General features: G+C 40.0%; 1 protein-coding gene across 4 annotated transcripts in view; it reads right to left on the reverse strand.

The window, feature by feature from the left end:
• The window catches only part of PAIP1 (poly(A) binding protein interacting protein 1), a gene marked incomplete at its 5' end in the record, with an annotated part of 32,618 nt that overhangs the window by 5,971 nt on the left and 1,193 nt on the right, over positions 1 to 25,454 (reverse strand). Inside the window, 7 exons of one of the 4 annotated variants that reach the window (XM_082498094.1) lie at positions 3,809 to 3,934; positions 5,200 to 5,311; positions 10,489 to 10,601; positions 14,074 to 14,262; positions 21,350 to 21,531; positions 24,866 to 24,983; positions 25,104 to 25,123. In XM_082498094.1, the coding sequence (XP_082354220.1) occupies positions 3,809 to 3,934; positions 5,200 to 5,311; positions 10,489 to 10,601; positions 14,074 to 14,262; positions 21,350 to 21,531; positions 24,866 to 24,896 (753 nt within the window). Of the gene's footprint in view, positions 1 to 3,808; positions 3,935 to 5,199; positions 5,312 to 10,488; positions 10,602 to 14,073; positions 14,263 to 21,349; positions 21,532 to 22,096; positions 22,238 to 22,686; positions 22,928 to 24,865; positions 24,984 to 25,103; positions 25,124 to 25,454 lie in introns of those variants that run through there. The other 3 variants (XM_082498093.1, XM_082498092.1, XM_082498095.1) reach the window with 3 other exon arrangements.

Raw genomic sequence — 25,454 nt, forward strand, 5'->3', positions numbered from 1 at the left:
TTCCCACAGCATTCTCCTGGAGAAACTGGCTGCTCATGGCCTGGACAGATGTACTCTTTGCTGGGTAAAAAACTGGCTGGATGGCCGTGTCCAGAGAGTGGTGGTGAATGGAGTTAAATCCAGTTGGTTTCCAGTCACAAGTGGTGTCCCCCAAGGCTCGGTGCTGGGGCCAGTTCTCTTTAATACCTTTATCAATGATCTGGATGAGGGGATTGAATGCACCCTCAGTAAGTTCGCAGATGACACTAAGCCAGGTGGGCGCGTTGATCTGCTTGAGGGTAGGATGGCTCTGCAGAGGGATCTGGACAGGCTGGACTGATATGAGGTTCAACAAGGCCAAGTGCCAGGTCCTGCACTTGGGTCACAACAACCCCATGCAGCGCTACAGACTGGGGGTGGAGTGGCTCGAAAGCTGCCTGGCAGAAAAGGACCTGGGGGTGTTGGTGGACAGTCGGCTGCAGATGAGCCAGCAGTGTGCCCAGGTGGCCAAGGCGGCCAATGGCATCCTGGGCTGTATCAGGAATAGTGTGGTGTGCCGGACTAGGGAAGTGATCATCCCCCTGTACTCGGCACTGGTGAGACCCCACCACCAGTTCTGTGTTCAGTTTTGGGCCCCTCACTACAAGAAGGACATTGAGGTGTTGGAGCGTGTCCAGAGAAGGGCTACAAAGCTGGTGAGGGGTCTGGAGGACAATCTTATGAGGAATGACTGAGGGAACTGGGGTTGTTTAGCCTGGAGAAGAGGAGGCTGAGGGGAGACCTTATCACCCGCTACAAGTACCTGAAAGGAGGGTGTAGAAAGGTGGGAGCTGACCTCTTCCCCCTGGTGACAAGTGATAGGACGAGAGGAAATGGGTTCAAGTTATGTCAGGGGAGGTTTAGACTGGATATTAGGAAACATTTTTTCACTGAAAGGGTTATTAAACACTGTAATAGGCCGCCCAGGGAGGTGGTGGATTCGCCATCCCTGGAGGTGTTTAAAAAAAAGGGTGGACGTGGTACTTAGGGACATGGTTTATAAGTGGTTTTTTCAGGGTAGGTATGGTTCGACTCGATGATCTTAAAGGTCCCTTCCAACCTCAGCAATTCTACGATTCTATGATTTTGAAATAACTCTTCAGTGACATTTGTCAGATCTTACTTGATTTAAGTACATGCTATAAAAAAGGAGACCTTATTTTTGCAGATGATGCCACCAGGTTAGCTGAGAATAACAAATAGTTTAATACACTTTAGAAACATTTCAGTCAATTTAGCTAGCATCAGACATGCCAGACAGTTTCATCTGGGTATATATAAGGGAAGCCAGAAATTATCCGACCAAGCCAGCCTGAATTTTAATACATAAAATCTGTGAGGCTGAAGCTGCTGCTGAGAAAGCTTTAGCAGCAGTCTAGAACTGCTGTGGATGAAAGCCTTTTATGTCAAGAATTGGTACTTCATTGCCCAATAATTGCACAGTAGAAGTTAAATCAGAAAAAAATAGTTTGCTGCTATGATCAAAGTTAATAGCAATTCCTTATCTACTCAGCATAAATATTACATGATCCTAAATGCCTGGAATGGCACCTGATGATACAAAGGAATAAAATGCAAAAATAAAAGCAAGCATATTAGTCAGCACTTGTTTGGTATTCTCAGTTTTCTGCTGTCATCCTACCTTGATCCTAGATAATTAGATAATAACACCTAGAAGGTTTAATTACAAATAAACATATTGCAAAGCAAACAGGTGAAAAACATATATCTATCACTGTATCAAATGGAAAAGACAACAGGAGACACTTATTGCTTCAGTAGTGAAACCAAGGTTTCATGAGATATCCCAATCCAGCTACATAGTCCAACATACATAGATACTATATAAGACATCAGAAAACACCTGCATTAAAAAAAAAATCTTTGTTATGTAATACCTTTCAGATTTAGCAATGCGGCATAAAATAATTTAGATCACTGTCTTTTATTTTAGAATGGGTGCTGTGAAGCCATATAAATATTCCAAGAACATCCACAGAAATAGTGAGACAACCTCCATTTTCTTTGGAGAACCATTATAAAAACGAGCAGCACTGGAAAGCTTCCTGATTTGTGTACTGCCTTTTTGAAAGGTCCTTCAGTGGGCCTTGCCTCAGGGAAGCACTACCAACATAATGATTGACCACAGAACATCATGGGCTCATTGAACCCAACCTCACACTTGCTATGAAGCAACCTGCTTAAACATCCAAACTTCAAACGAAGGGTTTAAATTGGAAGATGTAAACCCTCTGTTCCCTATTCCCTATATCAAAAGAAGGTCCTAGAATTAGAATTCAAGATAGAAGAGTCCGAAAAATAGTGGAGTGGGTGGAAGGGAATGAGGAAGAATGAGGAAAACCAAACCAACCAACCACGAAAGAACAGAAACAAAACACCAGAAAAATACTGCTTAGCTTTTAACGTTCATTCCTAAAATAAACTGTGCTTTCCCAACTATGAGTATAACCATGGCTAGCGGAGACAAAAGTTCACTTCCTGCCGAGGCTAACTTTTTTTTTTTTTAAAGTAAAACTTAAGAGCAAAGAGGTTTGTTTTCATCATGAAAGATAAATGTATCTTTCTACAGTAGTAATGATGCAGACAATACAGTATGAAATAACTGGTATCAAGGATCTTTTGCTGCAAAAAGTGGTAGACTCTAACTGCTGAGTCCTTCCAAACAGAGAACATACCCCAAACCCCACAATTTATTCAAGTTGCTGCCCTGGTCTGAGGTAAAACTGGACCAATTTGTTCAGTAACTTCGCTTCTTAGCTGGGCCTCTTCTAACTACTGAAATTAACAGCACATTTTGCAGACACTGTTCGCTCTCAGAGTGATCAGACCGATGTTTATAGCTGATGCCAAGGAACAGTATGCAGAGAGGCTCCTGCTTATACTTATTGCTGTAACCCCCAAGGCCAGAGAACTTTGTTACTTGCCCCGCTGGAGGGTCGGAAGCTGAAAAGCTTAGAGGGGTTCCACCTGCAGGGAGAAGCGGACAGGACAGGTGACCCAAAACTGACCCACAGGGTATTCCATTCCATCTGCCTCATGCTCAGTATAAAAGCTGAGGGGTCAAAGGGTCAGCTCTCCTTCTTCAATGGCTGACGTCCCAAGAGGACCCTTGTCTGTTTGTCTGCCTTTGATCCCAATCCTGAATCCAGATCCAGAGTCCAGTTCCTGTCTGTCACTGAGTCCAGTCTGGGACTTCCCCAGTGCCAGATGGTGATGTGACTGTCATTCTGGGAGGTTGATATGGTTTTGTATGTATTTCATTATTTCCCTTTTATTTTATTATTAATATTTTATTAAAGTAGTTTAGTTCCTTCTCTCATAAGTAAACTTGTAAGTCTCTTTTTCCCTCCTCTGCCTCTCTCTTTGAAGATTGGTAGGGAGGAGCATCTGTTGGTCCCATCTGGGATGCCCCACGTCCCCAGTAGCCAGTTAGGCGTAAACCATGACAGCTGGTTACAGTTTTCTCCTACACCAGAAGCAGCAAAAGGAGACCTGAAGGAACTGCTTACTTCTTTGCACCTTGGCTTCCATTCGATGTCTTTTGTATGTACACAAATGGTCTTGCATTTTACTTTTAAAACAGTACATTACTTTTTTGTTGGCTCAATTTCATAATGGTACTAAGGAAAAAAAAGTACAGCTTGCTCTGCTCATGATGCAATGCATAAAACCCTATAAACACTTCCTCATTTGCAGTTTCCCCCACTGCTCCCAGAGGCAGAAAGGTTAAAAAGTTCGATTTTTTTTCCTTTTATAACTACTGTCTCACCTTCAGCAGTTTCACTGCACATATCAAATTACTGTCCACAGGATTAGAGAAGAGCGCATTTAGTAACTCCCGAAGGCCTTCTTGAAGAATTTCTGCTCGTGTTACCTGTCCCTTTGTTCCTTTAATCTGCAAGATATATACATATAAAAAAAACAATTAAAAGACTCAAGTTTTAGAAATTAATTTAGTTATATTTTCTGTCTTGAATGCTGTATGATTTGGTTTGTCATCAACATAGTTGAGCTCTTTAGTTGGAAGAACGTGCCAAATACTGTAACTATTTTAGTTACAGACTATTTAGTAACAGACTTTGGGTAATATCCTTACAATTCTGACACATACATAACCATGCATGTCTAGGATTTTGTTTCTTTGCTAATAAATTGCTAAGAAAAGCTACGAAATGCCTGGTAAGTCGTTCACAAAATCCCAAATTCTCAGAACCCCATGCTCTTTCCCATACTACATAATGTATTCTCTATGGGTGTAGTGGTTTACTTCTAGAAGGCTTTCTTTACATATTTAGAAATTTATAGGAAGTGGTTTAAAAATAAATGGTATACTCCACAGAACTGGACAACTCCTCACCCAAATAAATCCTTTGCAAATCTTCCTTTTTACTTCTAGCAAGTTAAAAGCAGATTTAAAGGCCCACTTATGAACAGAAATGGAAGAGTCAGAGAATTTTCTTTCCTCATGCCAGCAAAACATTTTTATAGTGTCTGCTTAAGTCAAACCATTGAAATAATCCAGTAAAAATATATTTTTAAGTACACTACAGCAGTTAGTGAACTTACTGAACTCACAGGTATAAGAGACAAGTTTTACACGTGCATACACTTTTTCATACATATCACAGATAGAAAAAAAAAATCTAAATACAAGATTTCATGCTTCACGCATAACCCAAGGACTCAACCTTCAGAAGAAATATCTTTAAAGGTTTGCATTTTTAATTGCTCATTTTTAGGATTTCTACATCTTCCTCAAGGGTTTGATAATAGTTCCTATTAGTGGCTGAAGACTGAATTACATGGGTTATTGATGCTGATCTGCTTCTGTAGCTTGTAACATTTCTTATGTTGGTTAAGTGTAGTCGTCTGGGGGTTTTGCCAGTCAAAAGAAAATACCAAATGCTTCATTCCGAAGGTGGTTTATGGTTGGTTCTTTTTATGATTTCCTACACTTTTTTTTTTAAATCTTCTTAAGTTTTTAATGATCTTGTCCTTTTTTGTTTATCGGACACACATTATAATGAAACTGTTCTAAAGCTTTTACTTTATTCCGTTCTCCCTTTAGAAAAAACACATCAAATTATATTCCATTTCAGTGTTTACCTAAACACAACAAAAAATTAATGAAGAAGCACCTGACATGCAACTTTCTTTTACCTCTAGGTTAAGATAAAGTTCAGCTAAGAACAGCACAAAGGCATGAAATTGTTTTCGAGTTGTCTCATCTCCTCTAGTAGCTTCATCTCTGTTTTCATACTCTGTTCGACACCTGTAAACAATAAAAGAAAATCATATACTCTGTAGACATCCCGACATATATAACATGCTCCCTATTTAATAGAATGCTAAGAATTTATGAACTGCAATAAAAGTGTTAAATGCTGAATGCTGGGATGTATGATTTGGAAGGAAATGAGAGGACTTTACAAAGACACCGTGGATTTGTGTCCTTTGATTTTTTGTGTCCTTTTGATGATTACACGATTAAGTTTTCAAGCACTGAAATGTGTGAGACAGCAAAACGAAATAGAGCAAATTACAATGTGTAAAAATTAAGACAGTTACACAGCTTGTATGTTAGGATATGGGTCCAGGAAGTTTAGCACAGGCAGCCAAATGTCTACAGAAATAAAGCAGATAAACTCTGAATGACATTTTGCCCTGTTCAGGGTGCTGCCCACATTGTCTTAGATGCCTTCACACTTATTTGATAAATTCTTTATCTCACCATTTTAAGTGACTGTGATGTGTAATTCATGACACCAAGTTGAGTAGTGCAGTTGATACTCTAGAGGGAAGGGGTGCCATTCAGAGGGACTGGGACAGGCCTGAGAGGTGGACCCGTGTGAACCTCATGAAGTTTAACCAGGCCAAGTGCAAGGTCCTGCACCTGGGTCAAGGCAATCTCAAACACGGGTGCAGGCTGAGGGATGAACGCATTGAGAGCAGCCCTGAGGAGAAGGACTTGGGGGATACCGGTGGAGGAAAAGCTGGACATGAGCCAACAATATGTGCCTGCAGCCCAGAAAGCCAACTGCATCCTGGGCTGTATCAAAAGAAGTGTGGCCAGCCGGTCAAGGGCAGTGATTCTGCCCCTCTAATCTGCTTTCATGAGACCCCACCTAGAGTACTGCCTCTAGCTCTGGGGAGCCCAACATAAGGACATGAACTTGTTGGAGGGAGTCCAGAGGCGGGTCACAAAGATGATCAGTATTCATAAATAGCATTTTCCATGAAAAAGTGCAAGATCATCATTAGTATTGTAAAATAAAATGCATTATTATTATTATATGGAAATAGAAATGTCCTCATAAATTAGTTCCGTAAGGGAAATTGTTACTATATTGCAGGTTCATAAGGTAGTAATTTGCAGTGTGGACTATTCAAAGTAACAATTTTCATTTACAGAAATTTCTCAGAAAAAGTCGCAAAGTGAAAAGCATGGGGCCTTAACTATTCCACTTTCTGATGAATAGTTGTCAAAAGGGATTATTTTTATGGAAGAGCATAGACAGGGTAGCTCTTCAAGTGATCAGAGGGTGCAAAGACTGGGTGATGTGTTGAAACTACATGTACATCAGTAAATTTATATTAGTATAAAGTACAAAAAAATTACAGAAAATATTAATGGGGATGGCTGGCTTAATGGGTACCAGAGACCTCCTGTGGCTGCAAAGTACTAAAAGCTCTCTGCTACCCGCTAAGCTAACGCACAAAGTGTTTCACACTTTTAAAATGTGCCTTCCAACAAAAGGAATAGTCCCTTCCCTGTTTGTTCTTTATGTTAGAAATGCATGCTTATGGCAACTTGTCTGACAGTACAGTGGGCCTTTTTAGCCTTTATTATAAAATTAATAAAAGGTTTTTTTCTTGGAAAGAAGATGGGAAAAGCAAAACATTCCTTAAAGGATTGTCCTCATACTGTGGATTTCTGTCTTTTACAGTACGTAAAAGTTTCCCAGAAACAGAAATGTCTTGCTTTAGAGCCCTCAGAGCAGGAGCTGCCTTTTATCTAAAGGCATGATGGTTTAGTAGAGGATGAGCATTGCTAGTTCACTTACTTCTAACCTGTATTTTAAACCGTTGGCTGTGAAAAGCCAATAACGAATATATTTTGTGCAAGAAGTGAACACTTAAATCCGTGTAGAAAATTTTGTGTTCTTGCGTTATGGTGTAATATTTGTATAATTTTGTGCTTTATCCAGATTTGTTGCCAAGGGAAATGTATATAGGAACAAAGTGGAGAATTATACCCTCATTTTTAGATTGTAGCTGTAGCATTTTTGGTAACTCTATGTCCACCAGCTGTCCTTAAGATTGGTACTGTACTGTTCTAATTACGGTAAAGGGTCAGTGAGCGGGTACATCTTCAGCAGTTTAAAAACACTTTCATTCTCTGTATTTCTAACGAATTTTGTGGCTTGTTTTACAATCATGGCACCTGTATGTCAAAATACTGTGCTGATCTAAACGTTTTCCATGTGTTTTCTAATTGTACTTAGAAAGCATGGGGGTTTTTTGACTTTTTTTTTTTGTTAGAACTGTGCTGCTTTTTTTCCTGCTTTAATGGATTGCTGTCATAAAAAGTTGGTACCAATAATTGGCAAGTTGAAAGAAAACTGTTAGAATGTTTCTTCTCCCCAGTCCTCTAGAAATAAGATAAAATTTATCCTAATTCCCTAGTGGCTGTAACAAAGATTGAACACATTTCCTATCAGTTTGTATTCTAGTTCAAAATGTAATCTGTATTTTCACATGACTACTGGTACCACTTTTTTCTAGTGAATTATATTGTCACGTGCCTTTAATTGGTTATAAGTAACTTACTCATAATTGATGCCATGCTCCAAGGAAAGTGCTGGGGAGTTTGAATTAAACTGAAATAATTTTAGCAGCCAGGCCATTGGTATTAGCTTATTATCAGAAGAACACTTCCTTTGGTAATGGGAATAAAGTTCCAGAAAGAAAGTGAGCAAAGTGGTTAAAATTCAGTCTAAAGGAAATGCTAGTACCTCGTGTATTTTGAACACATGTATTTTTATTCCATCAGCTACTGTCAGTATGAAGCTAAATGGTTAAACGCATCAGAAGAGTACATTTCTGTGTAAGTAATTGAGCCAATCTAAATTCTACAAGTTCTGCAAATTTATTCGGGCAGAAGACATTTTCTGTTGTGTTACACAGCATGGGCTTCGATCGACTTGTAATTTGGGGTCCACAAGCTAGGTTTTGTTTCCCTGCTACGGGGAGGCCTTGCATTGAAACAAGGTAAGAGTTGTCAGGTTGAAGTACCTTTTGCATTCATTACGAAAAAACAGTAGTAACACTTTTTCTCAAAATAATAAATGGATGCCCTGAGTTCTCTCTTACAATTCCCCAAATTTTACACCCTCTACATTGCACTATAAATTTGAGTGCTGTATTGTAGAACTGTTTTCTGTTACTTGAAACTCAGAGCTCAGTTGGGAAAGGATTCCATGGGAAGCTTCCATGGAGGCTAAAGGAGTTAGCAAGCACTGGGAGTTTTTCAAGAACTCTCTCCTGGAAGCACAAAAACAATTCATCCCCTTTAAAGGTAAGGGGAGCAGGCAGAGCAAAAGAGCCCCTTGGCTTAACTGTGAGCTTCCGAGTCTGCTCAAAGCCCAAAAGAGAAGTGTACCAGAGATGGAAAAGCGGACAAACACCCATTGCGAACTGTAGGGGCATTGCCAGGGTGTGCAGAGATGCAGTTAGAAAAGTGAAAGCTCAGCTGGAACTGAAATTGGCCAGAGGTGTCAAAAGCTAACAGAAAGGGTTCTTCAGGTATGTAAACAAGCAGAAACTGAAGGAAAATTCACAGCCCAGAAAGCCAACTATATCCTGGGCTGCATCAGAAGTGTGGCCAGCAGGTCGAGGGAAGTGATTCTGCCTCTCTACTCCAGTCTCGTGAGACCCCACCTGGAGTACTGCTTCCAGCTCTGGAGCCCCCAACATAAGAAGGACGTGGACCTGTCGGAGCAAGTCCAGAGGAAGCTTGCAAAGATGATCAGAGGGCTGGAGCACCTCTGCTATGACAGCAGGCTGAGAGAATTGGGGTTGTTCAGCATGGAGAAGAGAAGGCTCTGAGGAGACCTTATTGTGGCCTTTCAGTACCTAAAGGGCACCTACAAGAAAGCTGGGCAGGGATGTTTTGCAAGGACATTTAGCGATAGGATGAGGGGAATGGCTTCAAACTAGAAGAGGGTAGATTTAGAATAGATATCAGGAAGAAATTCTTCACTCTGAGGGTGGTGCAACGCTGGAACAGGTTGCCCAGGGAAACTGTAGATGCCCCATTCCTGGAAGTGTTCAAGGCCAGGCTGGATGGGGCTTTGAGCAACCTGGTCTAGTGGGAGGTGTCCCTGCCCATGGCAGGGGTGTTGGAACTTGATGATTTTCAAAGTTCCCTCCAACCTAAACCATTCTCTGATAAAATATTGGCCCACTGTTAAACAGGAGAGGTGAATACGTCACCTAAACCATGGTCCTACCTAAACCGTTCTATGAGTCTATGATTCTGTAATTTAGATATAAATACAAATACAGAGGATTAAGATCACATGGCAGTGAGGTAATTTGTATAATATTGAATAACTGTGCCAAAACTATACAATTTTACATAGCAATTAAAAAAAGGAAAAGTATTTTCAGCTTCTCCATAAGGTACCACTCTTGATAAAAGATTACCAGAATGCACTACTGCTAAAGTTTATCATGCTTTTGCTCCTAAGCATAGATGGACTAAGTGAAACAAAATAAGAAGCAAGCCGAAAGCTTACAAAGCCAGAAGTCCTTAAAGAAAAAAAGGATAGTGTATTAATCCTTCAAATGTCATGCAGTAAGATTTAAAAGGAAATACATACATTTAAAAAATGTTCCATTTTTGTCAACTACGAAGTCTATTCATTATTAAACCATAAGCCCACAGAACTCTGTAATAACTGAAAACTGAAGAAACTTATCCTTCTGGATTTTATGCATCTACTTCATAGATATAAAGTCACTTAACTAATCAATGAATGAACCTTACACAGAAACTCCAGCTAGAAAAGTAATTAAAGGAAAAAACACAATGAAGTAAGTCCTGGCAACAGTCAAAGGAAAAGGACAGTACATATATGTGCATTTAGGATACTGTTAAAGTTGATTAGCTTTCAAATTTACCCTGTAATTTGGGATCAGTCTAAAATACTCAGTTGAAAAGAGCCTACAGAACTCCTAAGGGAGTCCTATTTTCATATTTTAAAATATTAAAATAAAAATATATGTATTTGCTATGCAGTATGTACCTGTGCTTTAATAATCCTCACTCTATATTTCTATTTTAAATATATACCTCTTTGCACGTGATATTAGGAGTTACAAACAAAATAGGAAGACATGTAACCTGAGAAAGTAACAGGCTTAAAATGACATACTGATACTGACCTTTGAAGTAACAACTGTCGGAAGTTCCCACTTTGTGGACTAATGGTTAGGTGGTGAGATAGATAGTTACACAACCGTGCTCCTATGTAGGAAAAATTTGGGACAGATGTGGCCTTCCAAAACAAAAGTTGAAAATTAAATTATTCATAAAAATCATGATTAGGCTATCAGGAGGTATCTTTAAAAGCTTTTTTTGAAAACTGTGTTTAACAACAGTTGATTAGACAACTGAAGAGCAGAAGATTAATAATTACTCTGTCATGTTAAATTTTGTATCTTATCAACACTTTGCTATATGCATTTCAGCACTTAAAAGTTCATTATACTGTGACTTTGTGCTTTAAAAAAAAAACCAACCACTTCTCCATTGTTACCTACAACCAAAGAGTGTCTGAAAGTGACTTAAAAACTGCTTACACAAAAAATCAACAGTAGACTTTAAGACACTTTTTCAAGGATACGCACTATCTCAAGGAGTACGTTAAAATAAAATCAAATCAAAGTCACCTTCATTCAGTCTAAGAGCTACTTATCCCAGAATCTATTTTTAGCAATAGCGGATGCCCCGGGAAGGAATACAAGAACATGGCAAATAAAGATAAATACTTTCTCCTGTACATGCTCCAGTAAGCTGCAGAATAGCAAACTCCTGATTGAGAGGTTAAAACCATATTGTTACAGTTAATAGCTCTCGATGGGTATTTTTTTCTAAAACAAGTCCTGTTACTGTGAACTGAACACTTTTGTCATCTAAAAACAGGTGGTAGCAACGAAATTCCACAACATAAGTTATATGCTGAAAACTATTTTGCTTTAAATTTGATACTTCAAAGTTTCAAGAGGTGGAAAAAAGGAATTGGGAATTCAATAGTGTCTACATTCAACCTCTCAGAACTTAACGCAGAACATCCCCTTATTTTCGCAATTTATTACTGTTCACTTGTTTTGAACTCTCTTCTAACACACACTTGAATTTGAGATTATTTCTCAGATACAGCTTCAGTGAAAAGAGATTCTGGTGTAAATTACTCCATCAGCTCTGCCAAAAAGGAAACAGGGAAACTAAGAATTCATTAAACTTCTCCAATGGCTTTATCATCTTTGAACATTCCTTTTACATCTTGATTATTTATCAGCACTACAGATGCGCGTGCATGCTTCTGATTCTAATGTGCTTGGAAAAAGCATCTTGCCATTAGCACGTCAATGCATTATAACTAGTTACCTTCTACAGGCAGAGAAAAATAGGCACTCAATGTAACTGTACTATGTGCATAAAATCACTGGAAAAAACTAAAATATCTTTGGAAGACACAACAAGTTTAAGCAATTAAGGAGGCCAAACAGAATTTCGTTTCCAGTAAGAGGCAAGTGAAATACTTAACAAGCTTTTCAGTGGTTTTGTTCAATCAGTTGCTTGCACTAGAAGAGGTGCCCGCTTTTTTTATAAAGCAAAATACATCACTTAAATTACACTTCTCTTTCATAACAAAAAAAAAAATCCGCACCAAACACACACACAAATTCTTCAGACCTCATCTGTATTTTTTAAACATTATCTTCCTCATTAGTTGGTCTGTATTTGTGGTGGCATCAAATACTCAAACAACTAAATTTTAGGTATTATTACCTGACATAGCACACACAGACCAAAAAAAGACTCATCTCACATGTTCTTAATAACCAATCATTACAATGCAATATCACCTTCTCTGAACTATTGTTGCTGGTAATCCCAGTTTATCTCTGACTCAAAAAGTCACAACCTAAGCATGAGGTCTAATCTATCTTGAGAAATTTTAGTTGCTGTAACAGGAACAATCCACTGTATTAACTATACAACAGTCAAAATTCTTAAGCTAAGAAGTCAGAGCGTTCAACTTCTGGAAAACAAGAGAACTGGCACTTCACTCTGTCCAGGGACATAAATGGATGAGAAAGAACAGAGGGAAGGACATAATTCATTCTTATAGACAGGATAAGATAACCTGACACACTGATGAGGGAAGAATGTACAGGACTTGGGTTTCCTTCATTTTAATCTTTTTCCTTCAGAAACCTAGCATTTGTAAATCTGCTCAGTTGGGTTTAATTAACATCACTGAAGCAGATGCTTATAAATACACTTCAGCAATTTTAATTTTTTTTTGTGATAAGCCAGGAAACACAAATACTTGAGCCTTTGCTCAAGACAGAAGAATAACAAGCATAGTTGGACTTACACTCAAACACTACCCTATCCTGACATACAACAAAACTAAAACTGGATACTTTTAGATACTAATGCTAATACTAATTAGATACTTTTTGCACTAATATTTTCCCTAATTTCAGACTGATAACACTCAATGCTTTTCAGCTGAGGAAGGCAGAGCGAACCCTAACACTGGACTTGTTTTTAAATAGGGGAAGAGAGGAAGAGGCAACATTAAAGACTTACATTAAATGAGTCAATGTATTTAACATATATGAAGTTTAGAATGGGAAAAATTCCTCTTTTTTTTCCTTCCAATGAAATCATGAGGAATATGTTATTTTTTTTTTTTTTTAACTATCCTCCATGTGTTCAAATAAAGGATGGGAAAATGATCCTGCCAAACACAGCACAACATGTTTTAATTAATCTTAATGTCTAAATGTGCATCAATTCTGGATGATAATAATAAACTTGAGACTCTACAGTTCTCTACAATGACCACTCAATCAGGCAGCTTCTACATACCAGATTGAAATATTCTGCAAGTATCTCACTTAAAAGGTGAGTAAGAATTTGCATTCTTCAAGGTAGAATTTGAGAGCAACCAACTCAGGAAGTCAGAGACAACCCAATGCGATAAATAGCAAGCCCAAGTGTGACTTCGTTCTCTGCAGCAAGCCCAAAAGACAGTAACAGCAGCTCATTTGCTAAGCAACACATAATAAGCTGTTCTTTCCAATGGCTTCCCCAATTAGTACAGAGTTCAGCTCAAGGTCTCTGTCCTCATTTCCATGGCCATCAATGGGACTAAACCTAGTAACCATTAGACGAGCTTTCCTTTCCTCCAATTACGCTGTTCCGAAATAGGTATATTCCAAATGAAGAAGAAAGCCTGTCAATAAAGAAGCAATTCCCAAAGAGTGATGTGTACAGTAGGTATAAACTTAATTTTTAAAAATTAAAGGAATTAAAAGTATCTAAGTATTATGAAGATTTTTTTTGTAGGATGGAATAAAAATGTGTAACTCTGACACTGCTTAAAACTTTCTTCAATCTCTACTATATAAACACAGCAATTCAAATATAACTCTCTTTAATAAAAAGTGTTGTAATTTCCACCTTAGTATGTGACCCAGGAGATCAAAATACACAACAAAGGAAATGGAGTAAATTGGGTAAATTTATCAACCATCCAGGTATCCCACACTTGAGCTACCATTTCAATTTATTGCGCAAAATCTTTCCCTGTATGTTTCGGTCTAAAAAGACCATCAGACCTTCAAAATACTATGTAGATACAATTACATAACAAGTAGTACTGGTATGCATATCTTGAACACTAGGTAACAGGCATAATATCCATTTATAAGACAGAATATACAGGCTACCTGCTGATAGATGAGTTCAACAAGTTCTTGTAAAGCTTCATCTGCAGTGACGCAGCCATTCAGTGTTTCAGCAAACTGCTCTATTTCAGTTTCAAAACAACCTGGTTGCTCGGTGAGGTGATTTAGGAAGTCTTGTACATATTCCGCCAAAGTCAGATAGCTGTCATATCTATCTTCATAGGAAGAATCCTGTATCAGTGAAAGAATATACAAACTATTTAAAAGGAACCTAAAATAATGTTATTAAACTTACTATCTCCAGAAGTAACCGTATAGCCCTTAGTCTCAAGACTCTACATCCTTGATAGTGATCTGTATTACAGAGTTCAACATTTTTAGTCAGCATAGAGCTCAATGCATCAGAAAGCTCCAATAGCCCTATCATCTTAAGAACTCGGTAACATGTTTTTATAGAGATTAGGGTCTCCCAGCAAAATACATCAAAAAATAAGATTAAAAAGAAATCAAACTGTTTTCCAAGTTGGGTGCAAGATTAACTAACAAACTAATAAGTAAGGATATCTGTTAAGAATAAAACTACCAAACTGAGGCTCAACACCCATTCCTGATGTGCACACAAACTGTGCTGCGGATGTATCAACTGCAGAAGGGAAAATAATTGAAAATTTGAAACAAAGTATTCTGGGCTTACATAGAGCGCAAAGCGCTCGAAAATAAACAGAAGGGGGAGAAATTACAGAAATATAACAAATACAGTAGAGTGTTCCCATGTAGAAAGTATAGCCGGGAAAACTGATCTTTTAAAGTCAGCAAATTTGCATCTCTTGGCAATGGATGAAAGACTACAAGGTAAGAAATGAAACTACTCAAAACAGCATTGCATAAATCTGCAGCTACTGAAGTTAAAAAACAGACAGTAAACACACCTGCTCCCTAAAGAAAGGATGAGCTATCACAGTACCACTTTATCAATGTTTATGCTCCTGCTGATGGAACAGAAGACTGCTAAATTTGTCCGTTCAGAAATGAATGTATCCAATAGTATCTAAAGTCTGGATGATTGTAATGCTAATATATGACGGGAACACCAAAGGAAGCAGCACACTTTGTGATGTCACTAGTAATAACACAGTACAAGTAATTCACCTTGTCACACTACGCAAAAGTCTGAAAAGGATCTCATAGATTTCAGAAGTGCAAGCAGGAGCTTGAAGAGGGACTGCTAAAGAAATTACTTATAATTCATAGCATCACAGAATGGTTAAGTTTTGGAAAGGACCTTAAAGGTCCCTCAGTTCCAACCTCCCTGTCATGGGCAGGGACACCTCCCACGAGACCAGGTTGCTCAAAGCCCCATCCAACCTGGCCTTGAACACTTCCAGGGATTCACAATTTCTCTGGGCAATTTCTTCCACTGTATCACCACACTCCCTGTAAAAAAAATATGATATCTAACCTAAGTCTACGCTCTTTTAGTTTAAAACCATTACCCCTTATCCCACCACTACACTCCCTGAAGAGTTCCTCCCCATCTTTCCTGTAGGCCCCATCTAAGTACTGGAAGGCTGCTACAAGGTCTCCCTAGAGCCTTCTTTTCTCCAGGCTGAACAGCCCCAACTCCCTCAACCTGTCTTCACAGGAGAGGTGCTCCAGCCCTCTGATCATCTTTGTGACCCTCCTCTGGACTCCCTCCAACAAGTTCATGTCCTTATGTTGGGCTCCCCAGAGCTAGAGGCAGTACTCTAGGTGGGGTCTCATGAGAGCAGATTAGAGGGGCAGAATCACTGCCCTCGACCGGCTGGCCACACTTTTGATACAGCCCAGGATGCAGTTGGCTTTCTGGGCTGCAGGCACATATTGTTGGCTCATGTCCAGCTTTTCCTCCACCGGTATCCCCCAAGTCCTTCTCCTCAGGGCTGCTCTCAATGCATTCATCCCTCAGCCTGCACCCATGTTTGAGATTGCCTTGACCCAGGTGCAGGACCTTGCACTTGGCCTGGTTAAACTTCATGAGGTCCACCTCTCAGGCCTGTCCCAGTCCCTCTGGATGGCACCCCTTCCCTCTAGAGTATCAACTGCACCACATAGCTTGGTGTTGTCGGCAAACTTGCTGAGGGTGCACTCAACCCCCTGTCCACATCAACGACAAAGATGTTAAATGGTACTGGTGCCAATACCATCCCCCGAGGAATGCCACTCGTCACTGGTCTCCGCTTGGACATCAAGTCATTAACTGCAACTCTTTTGAGTGCAACCATCTGGCAATTCCTTATCCAGGGTGGTCCATCTGAGAAATCCATGTCTCTCCAGTTTAGAGACCAGGATGTGGTCCAGGACAGTGTCAAATGCCTTGCCCAAGTCTGGGTAGATGACGTCCATTGCTCTTCCCTTATCCACCAACACTGTAATGCCATCATAGGCAACCACCAAATTTGTGATACATGATTTGCCTTTACAGAAGACACGTTGGCTGTCACCAATCACCTCCTCGTCTTCCGTGTGCCTTAGCAAGAGTTTCCAGGAGGATCTGCTCCATGATCTTGCTGGGCACAGAAGCGAGACTGACCAGTCTGTAGTTCCCCAGGTCTTCCTTTTTTCCGTTTTTAAAAATAGGGGTTATGTTTTCCCTTTTCCATTCAGTGGGATCAATCAGCAAATCAAGACATTAGGGTAACATACAGAATATCAGAATTCTCACCTGATCTACTATTTAACAAGAAAAAGGTTTAAAATATATCTATGGTAATTAAAAGCTGAGCTAAAAATGACAGAACAGTTTTTCTTTGCTTAGTAGACACAAATACATTGATAAGGTGTTAATCACATTTTCCATCTCCCTGCCACCCCTCCCTTAACGAAGGGATGTCATTTACTTTCTGTCTTCAAAATGCCCGTCTCTCTTCTACTGTGAAATAACATGCCTCTGTGAAAGATTTTTATCTGGGTATGAACTGTGGAGAAAGACAGATACACATTGCTGAAAATCACATATTGGCAATTTCATGACCTGTGAAGAATGTAGGGGAAAAAAAGCAGATTTTCCAAAATTCTTCAGAGACCCATGTGATAATGGTATACAACTTGAGCTAATGGGGGACACAAATATAACAAAAGAAAAACTAGAAAGATTTCCTATGATGTTTAATCAAGTAGAACATTTGCTCAGTGAATAATACTAAAGACAAAGTTACTTAATGTTCCCCATCAGAAACAGGAAAACAACACAGATTTATGGGAATGGTGGCAAATTGTTACTCCTCATAAGAATAAAGCTTTCAACAACCTGACCTGAGTTGGTTTTCCTTTGAATTGAGGATTGGAGCAGAGGAACTTCAGAGGTCCTTTCCAACCAAAAGTATTCTACTACTGTAAGTTTGGAGCTTACAAAGCCAAAGAATAAATGCTACTAGGATTATGTGTAACTTGCTAAATATTCTATTTCTCTAAAGGAAATCAACTTTTACTAGCAAATAGTCCAGTAAAAGTTCTGTACAATAAACTATTTTGTTCCACAGAACTATGACATTATTGTGTAACAACTGCAGCTTAATCACACTCTGCTGAACTAGCATCTCTCCAAACAACCTGTTTGAAAACTCTCCAGTCAGGTTGCAGGGAATGCAATTGCTGTAGCTAGTAAAAAAAGCTGCTCTTTCTGACAGCCATCAGGTTGTTATGAGATCTGCATTCAGCAGAGACAAAGGTATCTTCCTCTCATACTCACCTGATAAGACTTCAATCTTGGAGGAGAACATCTTTGTTTTGGAAGGGGCCCCAACACCATTTGGTACACTGGTGTCCCTGTATTCATACTCCTCATTTTGTAATTAAGAGGCTAAACACGGTGGCTAAACTCTGTACCACGTACATCTACCTGTACTAAATATGCAACTCCAAAGGTAGTCTAAGTTTTAGTAACTATGCCAGAGAACAGAAAAAATGGGAGAGAAAAAATAATAATTCAAACTTTATTATAAAATCGCATATATTGCTAAATTAGTAACACTTGATACTTTAAAAACTAAGTTTAGTCTAGTAACTTCTAAACATAACCCACTTGATTTCTCACTGGCAGATTTTAAGATTTAACAGAGAAGACAGCACCATGTACTGCGTCAACTAAAGGAAAACAAAGCAAATCCCTCTTGATTATTTTTAAACAGCAGTTGACCAATAGGAGGCTATCAGTTTACACATTCATTACAAATTTATGATTCAAAGTCATGAAAGTCAACTAGAAATTTTCCATTCAGTTCAATGATTTCTCAGTCAAGCCAACACTGTCTCATCCTTTTGCTTTATGTTTGACAGGTATAGGATAGGATCCTGGATTATTCACAAGAAGAGTCACTAATTTAAAAATTATACATATGCCTCTCTTCTACTGTCAGTTCATGAGTTTAAAGACATAGCTATGAAAAGGCTGAATAGGTACTAAACCTCCTGTTTTACATAAAGATAAAACCTAGAAAGTTTATAGAAAAAATCCATGAGCCAAATTTGCACTTGGACTCTGTTTCTGTACATGTGCTAATTACCACATTCCTATACTTGACAAGTATTTGCAACATTTCCACTTAGGAACTTAGTCACTAATAATTTATCATTGATTTGATTTCTCTTCAGAATTCTTACCAACAAGCTTTTTTTACCTTCAGATTATATGCAGCCAACAAGTTTACAATAAAATTATTGTAAACTTAGGTACAAAGACTGTTATATATACAAAATAACCTACCCATGCTGTATGAGGTTAAGTGGCACCCTCAAGCTTGGCTAAACGTATAAAACCAACACTGAAGCTGCTTACTCTCCTTTTGGAAATTAACTGAAGTAAAAAAAAAAAAAAAAACGTGCGTGTGTGGGAAGATTCCACCTAAGACAATACAAATCTCACTCCTAAAACTATGAAGTAAGAACATAATTATGCTCTTCTGTTAAGAATGACAGGCATCAGAAACGACAGGGACAAACTTTTTGCTAAAAAGGGCCTGTTGTGACAGGACAAGGGGTAACAGTTTTAAACTAAAAGAGTGAAGATTTAGACTAGATATAAGGTAGAAATTTTTTACAATGAGGGTGGTGAAACACTGGAAGAAGTTGCCCAGAGATGTGCCATCCCTGGAAACATTCATGGTCAGGTTAGTTGGGGCTCTGAGCAACATGATCTAGTTGAAGATGTCCCTGCCCATGGCAGGGGGGATGGACTAGATGACCTTTAAAGGTCCCTTCCACGCAAGCTATTCTATGATTGTATGATATTATCATACACCTATGCCAAGAGAACAAGTCTTTCCTACTGACAATCCAAACCTAAATCCAATCACCAGTTCTACTGCAGACATCTACAGCTTCCAATGGGATGGACAGCTGTACGCAAACAGAATTCCACAGAGCTCATTCTTCCCTAAAGTTTTGGTCAAGTTTTTGTGAAAGTTCTAGTATACCCTTGTATGCTGTACCGCTTAAACTATCTTCAAGGGTAACTGATAGTTTTGAGTATCAGAACTAACTGGAACTTACCTAATCTAGTAATCAAATGTTACGTGGATACACATAGTAATTACAATAATATATGATTAAACAAGAATTCGACACTTTATTTGTAAAACAACAAATGCTTAATAGCAAAACCGCTGTGTATTTTATAAAAGAAATGCAACTTTTCAGATTTAAAAATACCAGTGAACATTCTAAATGAAAACTATAATTTTCCAGTCAGAAAAACTAAAGTTTCTCAAAACTTTGTTTTGATTCAAATTTTAAAACTCATGGTCAAAATCTGTGGAATAGTAAAGTGCACTAAACTTCTTATTTTTACTGCGAGGCCAGATTATGAAATTAATTCAGTATTTGAATTAAAAAAACCCCAAACTTTGTAACAGTGAAGGACCGAAGCCTGAAACGCCACTATTCTATGCCAAGTATATTCTGATTAGATTAAGGTCCCCACAACATACTTCCAAATAAATGTTCTAGGTTTTGCTAGCATTTGAAGAGATATTTTTATTAATAGATGAGTCACATTCATAGCATATTCCTACAACATAGCAACCAGGAATTCCCACACACTTGTGTGTTTTTGCAAAACACCTGAAAAGCAACATTGCTGGCTTCAAAACTTTGTAATTATAAGTATGCATTATGTATGCCATTCCAAATGGCACTTTTTTTGGTCTTGATATGGAAATCCTTTATTTATGGAAAACATCTAACGTACTGCAAAGTAGTCATTTTTCCCCCAGATTATCCATTCACTGAAGCATGTTTGTATTGGCATTTTGCTAACAGTTGTATATTCGCTATGGGTTTGTATCATCGGGGACAGTAATTCTATTCAGTAAGCTAGTAAAGCTGGTAACATTAAGGTAACATTCATTTTACTGGTGAGGAAAAGACTTCAAAACACCAAACCACCATATTTAGCATTCAAATCAAGTTTTTTTTTGTAAGTTACTAGAAATCTGTTTGTCTCAGTATAATTGTTCTTTATCACTTGATTGTATTTGTAAAAGTAATAGTTCCGAGCTACTTCTATATAGTACTAGAGTTTGGCTGCTTGTGTAACAAAAGGATATTTGAAGAATTCACATAGATCTTCCCTGGAGTAGAATTACTAAAGCAATAACATGGAAGACAATGGAATAGAAGATAGGAAGTACCAACTTTAATTACATGATGCATCTACTATATTGATCTGAGATCACCCTTAGTCTGGCTGCAAATATATTTCTTATTAGGTATGTGGGTAGGTAACTGCTAGGAATGAACCTAACCCTACTTTTTTGCCCTCTGGCGATACAATACCACTGAAGGATTTAAAAGACACATGATGGTATATTGAGTTAGGCAGTCACGGCCAATCATAATAATGGCATAGTAAATTTAGGAAAGACAAAGCCTGCGCTCAGAAAACCTTTCTCCCAAGCTTGCTTCAAAAACCATGTAAATCTGCACAGAAGAGCAGCATACTTAAAATGCAGCATAGATGTTACTACAGCACAGGCAGTAGGCAAAAGGACAGCTTACTCTGATGTTGGGTGTAGTCAATGCTTGATGTAACCACATTCCCTGTTGATTATCTGCAGCAAGCTTTAGCGAAACATCTCAGGCTAATGGCTCTCATGTACACCATAATATTCACCCATAATCACTTAATACTCCGATTGTGACTCTGAGGTTATAATCAGAATTTTTGGAATCTCTTCAGCAAACGCAGTATTCAAGTTATCTGACATACAAGATCTCAAGAAAACATTATTAAATTGCATAAAAGTAAACTGGCATATACTAAGAAGAGAAGATAAACACTTACTGTGAAGTTCTGATTGAAGTTCTGGTTATAACCTGATGGGTAAAACTCAGGTGCTTTAACAGACAACTTCGATGTTGCCACAGGAGCCACAGCCACCTGAGGTTCGGCCATTTCTGGTCCAGAATCAGGAACTGAAACTTTATCTTGTGATCCAGATGGAATTCCCGTCTCTTGCAGGTGTTCTGAAAAGTTTTTGTTAACTAGTATGTATTCACACAGAGTACACACAGAATACATCACTTTTTGGACTTCAAATATACTTTTACTATAAATATACTTTCAAATTTACTTACAATATATTGTTTTTTCTTAAATATAGATAAAGTTTTCACTTTAGCAAACTCTAGATGTCTTTCTACATGACAGAAACTAAACACAACATTCATGTGAAGGTGACCACAAAAAAAAGGGAGGGGAAGGAAAAAAGAAAGAAGAGCACTCTCCTCTCCCATGAAAGAGCTAACCTGAGAAACTAGTAAATCTGCTTATGGTATGCTTGCTGATCTTGTGGGTTTTTCATAGTTTCAGATACAAATGCAAGACTTTGAATGGCAATAAATGGAAGACAACACTAATTTCTAACACTAATTTTTAACATAATTCTTGAAGACACTTAACTAGCCATTGCTGCTTTCATATGCCATTTGCCAAAAAATCCAATGAAACAGTGTTTTTAAAACCACATTTTCCAAATGTACTTTTATAGAGTAGCTCCTAAGTTTATTGAAAACAGAACCTGATACCTACCTGAAAACGCTAACCACACAACAATGCTTTGTGTTACTGTTGGCTTGGGTTTATTTTCTGGCCAACCTTTAGGCTGGAGCTCTTCAATAAGGGGCGGGCTGAGACCATCTGTGGTCAGATTAACGGATAAAATGCACACAATGTGAGGGCACTGAAAGGGGGGAATGGACAGAGAGGTGTTGCGACCAGCTGCAGTACAACATCACACCTTTACCTGGGGACCAGTACATAACCCAGAAACATGGCCACTCTTCTGATGAAGGGGTGCAGGTGCCCCTACGCGGCTCAACTCCGTGCACTGCCGAGAGGAGCCAGGCAGGTGCACATGGTGCGCAGACCTCTCTGCCCCTACCTGCGGGGGTGAGGAAAAAGGACGCGACCCCGTGGCCCGGCCGGAAGGAGGTGGGGGGGAACCCCTACGGCTCCAGTCTCGGTGGGGGGAGGTCGGAGCGACAAGCGAAGCAGGAGCAGAGCCGTGCGGGCGAACGAACGAGCAAAGCGCAGCAGGCTTCAGCGGGCTGCCCCCCGACACCTTCGACACCGGGGCCTCCGGAGGGGCGGGGAGGGGGCCGCTACGAGGCGGCCCGTACCTGCGATTCCGGTGCCCAGCGGCGCCGTCTTCGGAGGCCGCAATGGTTCCTGTTGCGGGAAGAGGCCGCCCGTTTGGTGCTGCTGCTCCTCGGCCGAGCCTGAGCTGTGGGAACCGCCGACCCCGAGGCGGGCCCCGCCGCCGCTCTCCGACGCGCCCGTGCCACTGAGAGGAGCAGCCCCTCCTCGGCCCCGGCCCCGGCCTCGGCCGGCACCTGGAGCTCGGTCAAAACTCTCCGACATGCTCAGGCCGGGGCAGCTCAAGCGCTCATGGGAGGGAGCCGGCGACGGGCGCGGGGGTGGGCTGGGGCGCGGTGGGGGGGGCGCACGGTGCCGCCTCGCCGCGGCCCGAGCCCTTCACTTTCAGTTTCACCCCCGCACGCAGCGCCACGATGGTCGCGGCCGGGCGCGGCTGACAGCGCCCCCTCGCGGCTCGGCCGCGCCCGTCGCCATAGCGACCTCGGCGCGGGGCCGCCGGCGGCGGCGACAGAAGCGCGGCCCAGGGGCGGCCTCGGCCCCTTCGCGCCGGGGAAGACCGGGCCGGGTGTCGGCGGCAGCGGCCGCCGCAGGGAAAGTCGGTGGAAGGCTGTCGGCTGGATTAGGGGCCGCCTTGGGAACCTCTCGTATTCCGAACTGATGAATCAGCACACCCCCGCCCCGCCCCGGCACGGGATGGACTCGCAGCAGCCCGGCGGCGCCGGGTGCGTGTGTCCCTCTGAAACCCCGACAGCTTGGAAACGGCAGTGTGAAAAAGGCAATAGGCAGCGTGAGAGGGGCCGTAGTAGGACCAAGACTCCGCATCGCTCCACACGGATGGCTGTTGCCACAAGGAAGGGGTTCCCGCGGAAGAGCTGGAGTCTAAATTGTAAATTTAAGCCAACAAAGTTAAGCCTCCAACGTGACAATACTGCTGAACTGTTAGGGCTATTTAATATAAAAGTATTTGTTCAGAATAATGTATTTTCATGGATAAATTATACATGACGTGGTAACAAATGCTCTTCTGATTTCAGTTTTAAAGCCTCCCATGCCAACAGCAACTAACTGACAGAGACTGTCCCTGTAATGCATTTTGCTACTGTTATCGCATTAACTGCGAATGTTGCAATTCCCATGTCCATTCACAACTGAATTCACCTATTTTTGCGCTATTTCAGTCTAAAGCAGCCTTGCTTTGGAAACCCCAGATCACAAGCTGCTGTCAGGATGAGAAAGGTGGCTGAGGTCTGGGGTCTCAGCCGGTCCTGCCGGCCACACGTCTGTGCTCGGTCTCCCTTAGCAGCCTGGTGTTGGGTCAAACTCTGTCCATCACAAACAAGAGGATTAAAAATATGCAAGTATGTATGAAACACTAGAAAAAAGAAATGGAATAGCACTGTCTTGTATTTAAAAAAAAAAAAAAGCCAATTGTATTGTAAAATGCTACCGTTAGAAGTTTTGTTCCTATTTGGTTTACTATTGCATTTTACCATTTTTAATTATTAAGGGGGGTGTAAAATATTTGTTTCTTCCCCAAAGCAAAAACTGGACTAATTTTGCTGAGAGACAAAGTTGGTTAAAATTAATTAGGCTCATGGGAAAACTGTTCCTAGGCAACCCTTACTGAATATGAAGACTGGCAAACAAACAAAACCACACTCTGCAACTGAAATGAGAGCAAATGTAGGAGATTTTGATAAGTCTTCAAAAAAACTTAAAGACTTCCCTTCTGTAAACAATCATCAAAACTAGATTTAACCAGTATTACCAATCCTTTAAAGATCACAAATTAGCTACTGAAGTGACTATATTAAAAATATTCAGTGTTCTTGTGTTATTTTAGCTCCAGTTTTAAAGCCTATACTGTGACCTCTGGTAACATCTGTAGACTTTACCATACCAGGAAGAGAATGAAAAGCTTACATTAACATGAAAAAGGCAGTTGAGATTCTCAAGTACTGGTCCCAGGATCCTGAGGCTTTAAGAAAACCATCATTATATACTGGCATCACTTTTTAATATGCCAGTCTTTCAAGAAAGCAAATCTCATTCCTTAAGGTATACACCTATGAGGAGTTAAATGCCTCAGATCATCATCATTGAACCAGACAACTTCTCACCTTTGATCATAAACATGAATACTTTTCATTTAGTAGATGTTCTATATTATCTTAATTTAATGACTGCTTGGCAACTACTTACCATTAAGAGTAGAATGTGATCCCAGATCCATCTTTTTGTTAGAGATGCACTATTGAAGTTTGCATGAAAGCAGTTGTGTTTGGTTGGGAGCCTGGTTTCTCCTTCCCAATGGGGACACCTAAAACAGGAAAAAAAAAAAAAGAAAAGAATCTTTCAGGCAGCTAAATCCAAAATTATGACCCCCAAATACTACTTACAGTAGTCAACCCCTTTAGGCAATGCCTAAAAATCTGCTTACAATGTTCTGACCCGAGTAGCTGATGTCCTGTCAATTACTTCAACCTTCTCAACCAAACAGCAGAAAACCTGTGATCACTAAGCTAACAAGACGTATCTTAGGCACCTGATGACTGGATTAAAACTTTCACCAAATGCAGTTATGACCACTTATAAATAACCACTAGAGGAGTTACCTGCTCTGTCCTAAGCGTGTTACCTTATAGTCTAAAACGGAATTCAGAAGCAATACTGCACACACCTGCAGTGTCTGGTGCCGAGAAACTGCAACTTTCTCACTATTCAGAACACACACACACACACTTTTACATGCTTTTTCCTTCTTTTTATGCAGACAATGCATTTCTAATTA

This window comes from Vanellus vanellus (assembly GCF_965231255.1).
Source record: "Vanellus vanellus genome assembly, chromosome: Z".
Classification (NCBI taxonomy): Eukaryota; Metazoa; Chordata; class Aves; order Charadriiformes; family Charadriidae; genus Vanellus; species Vanellus vanellus.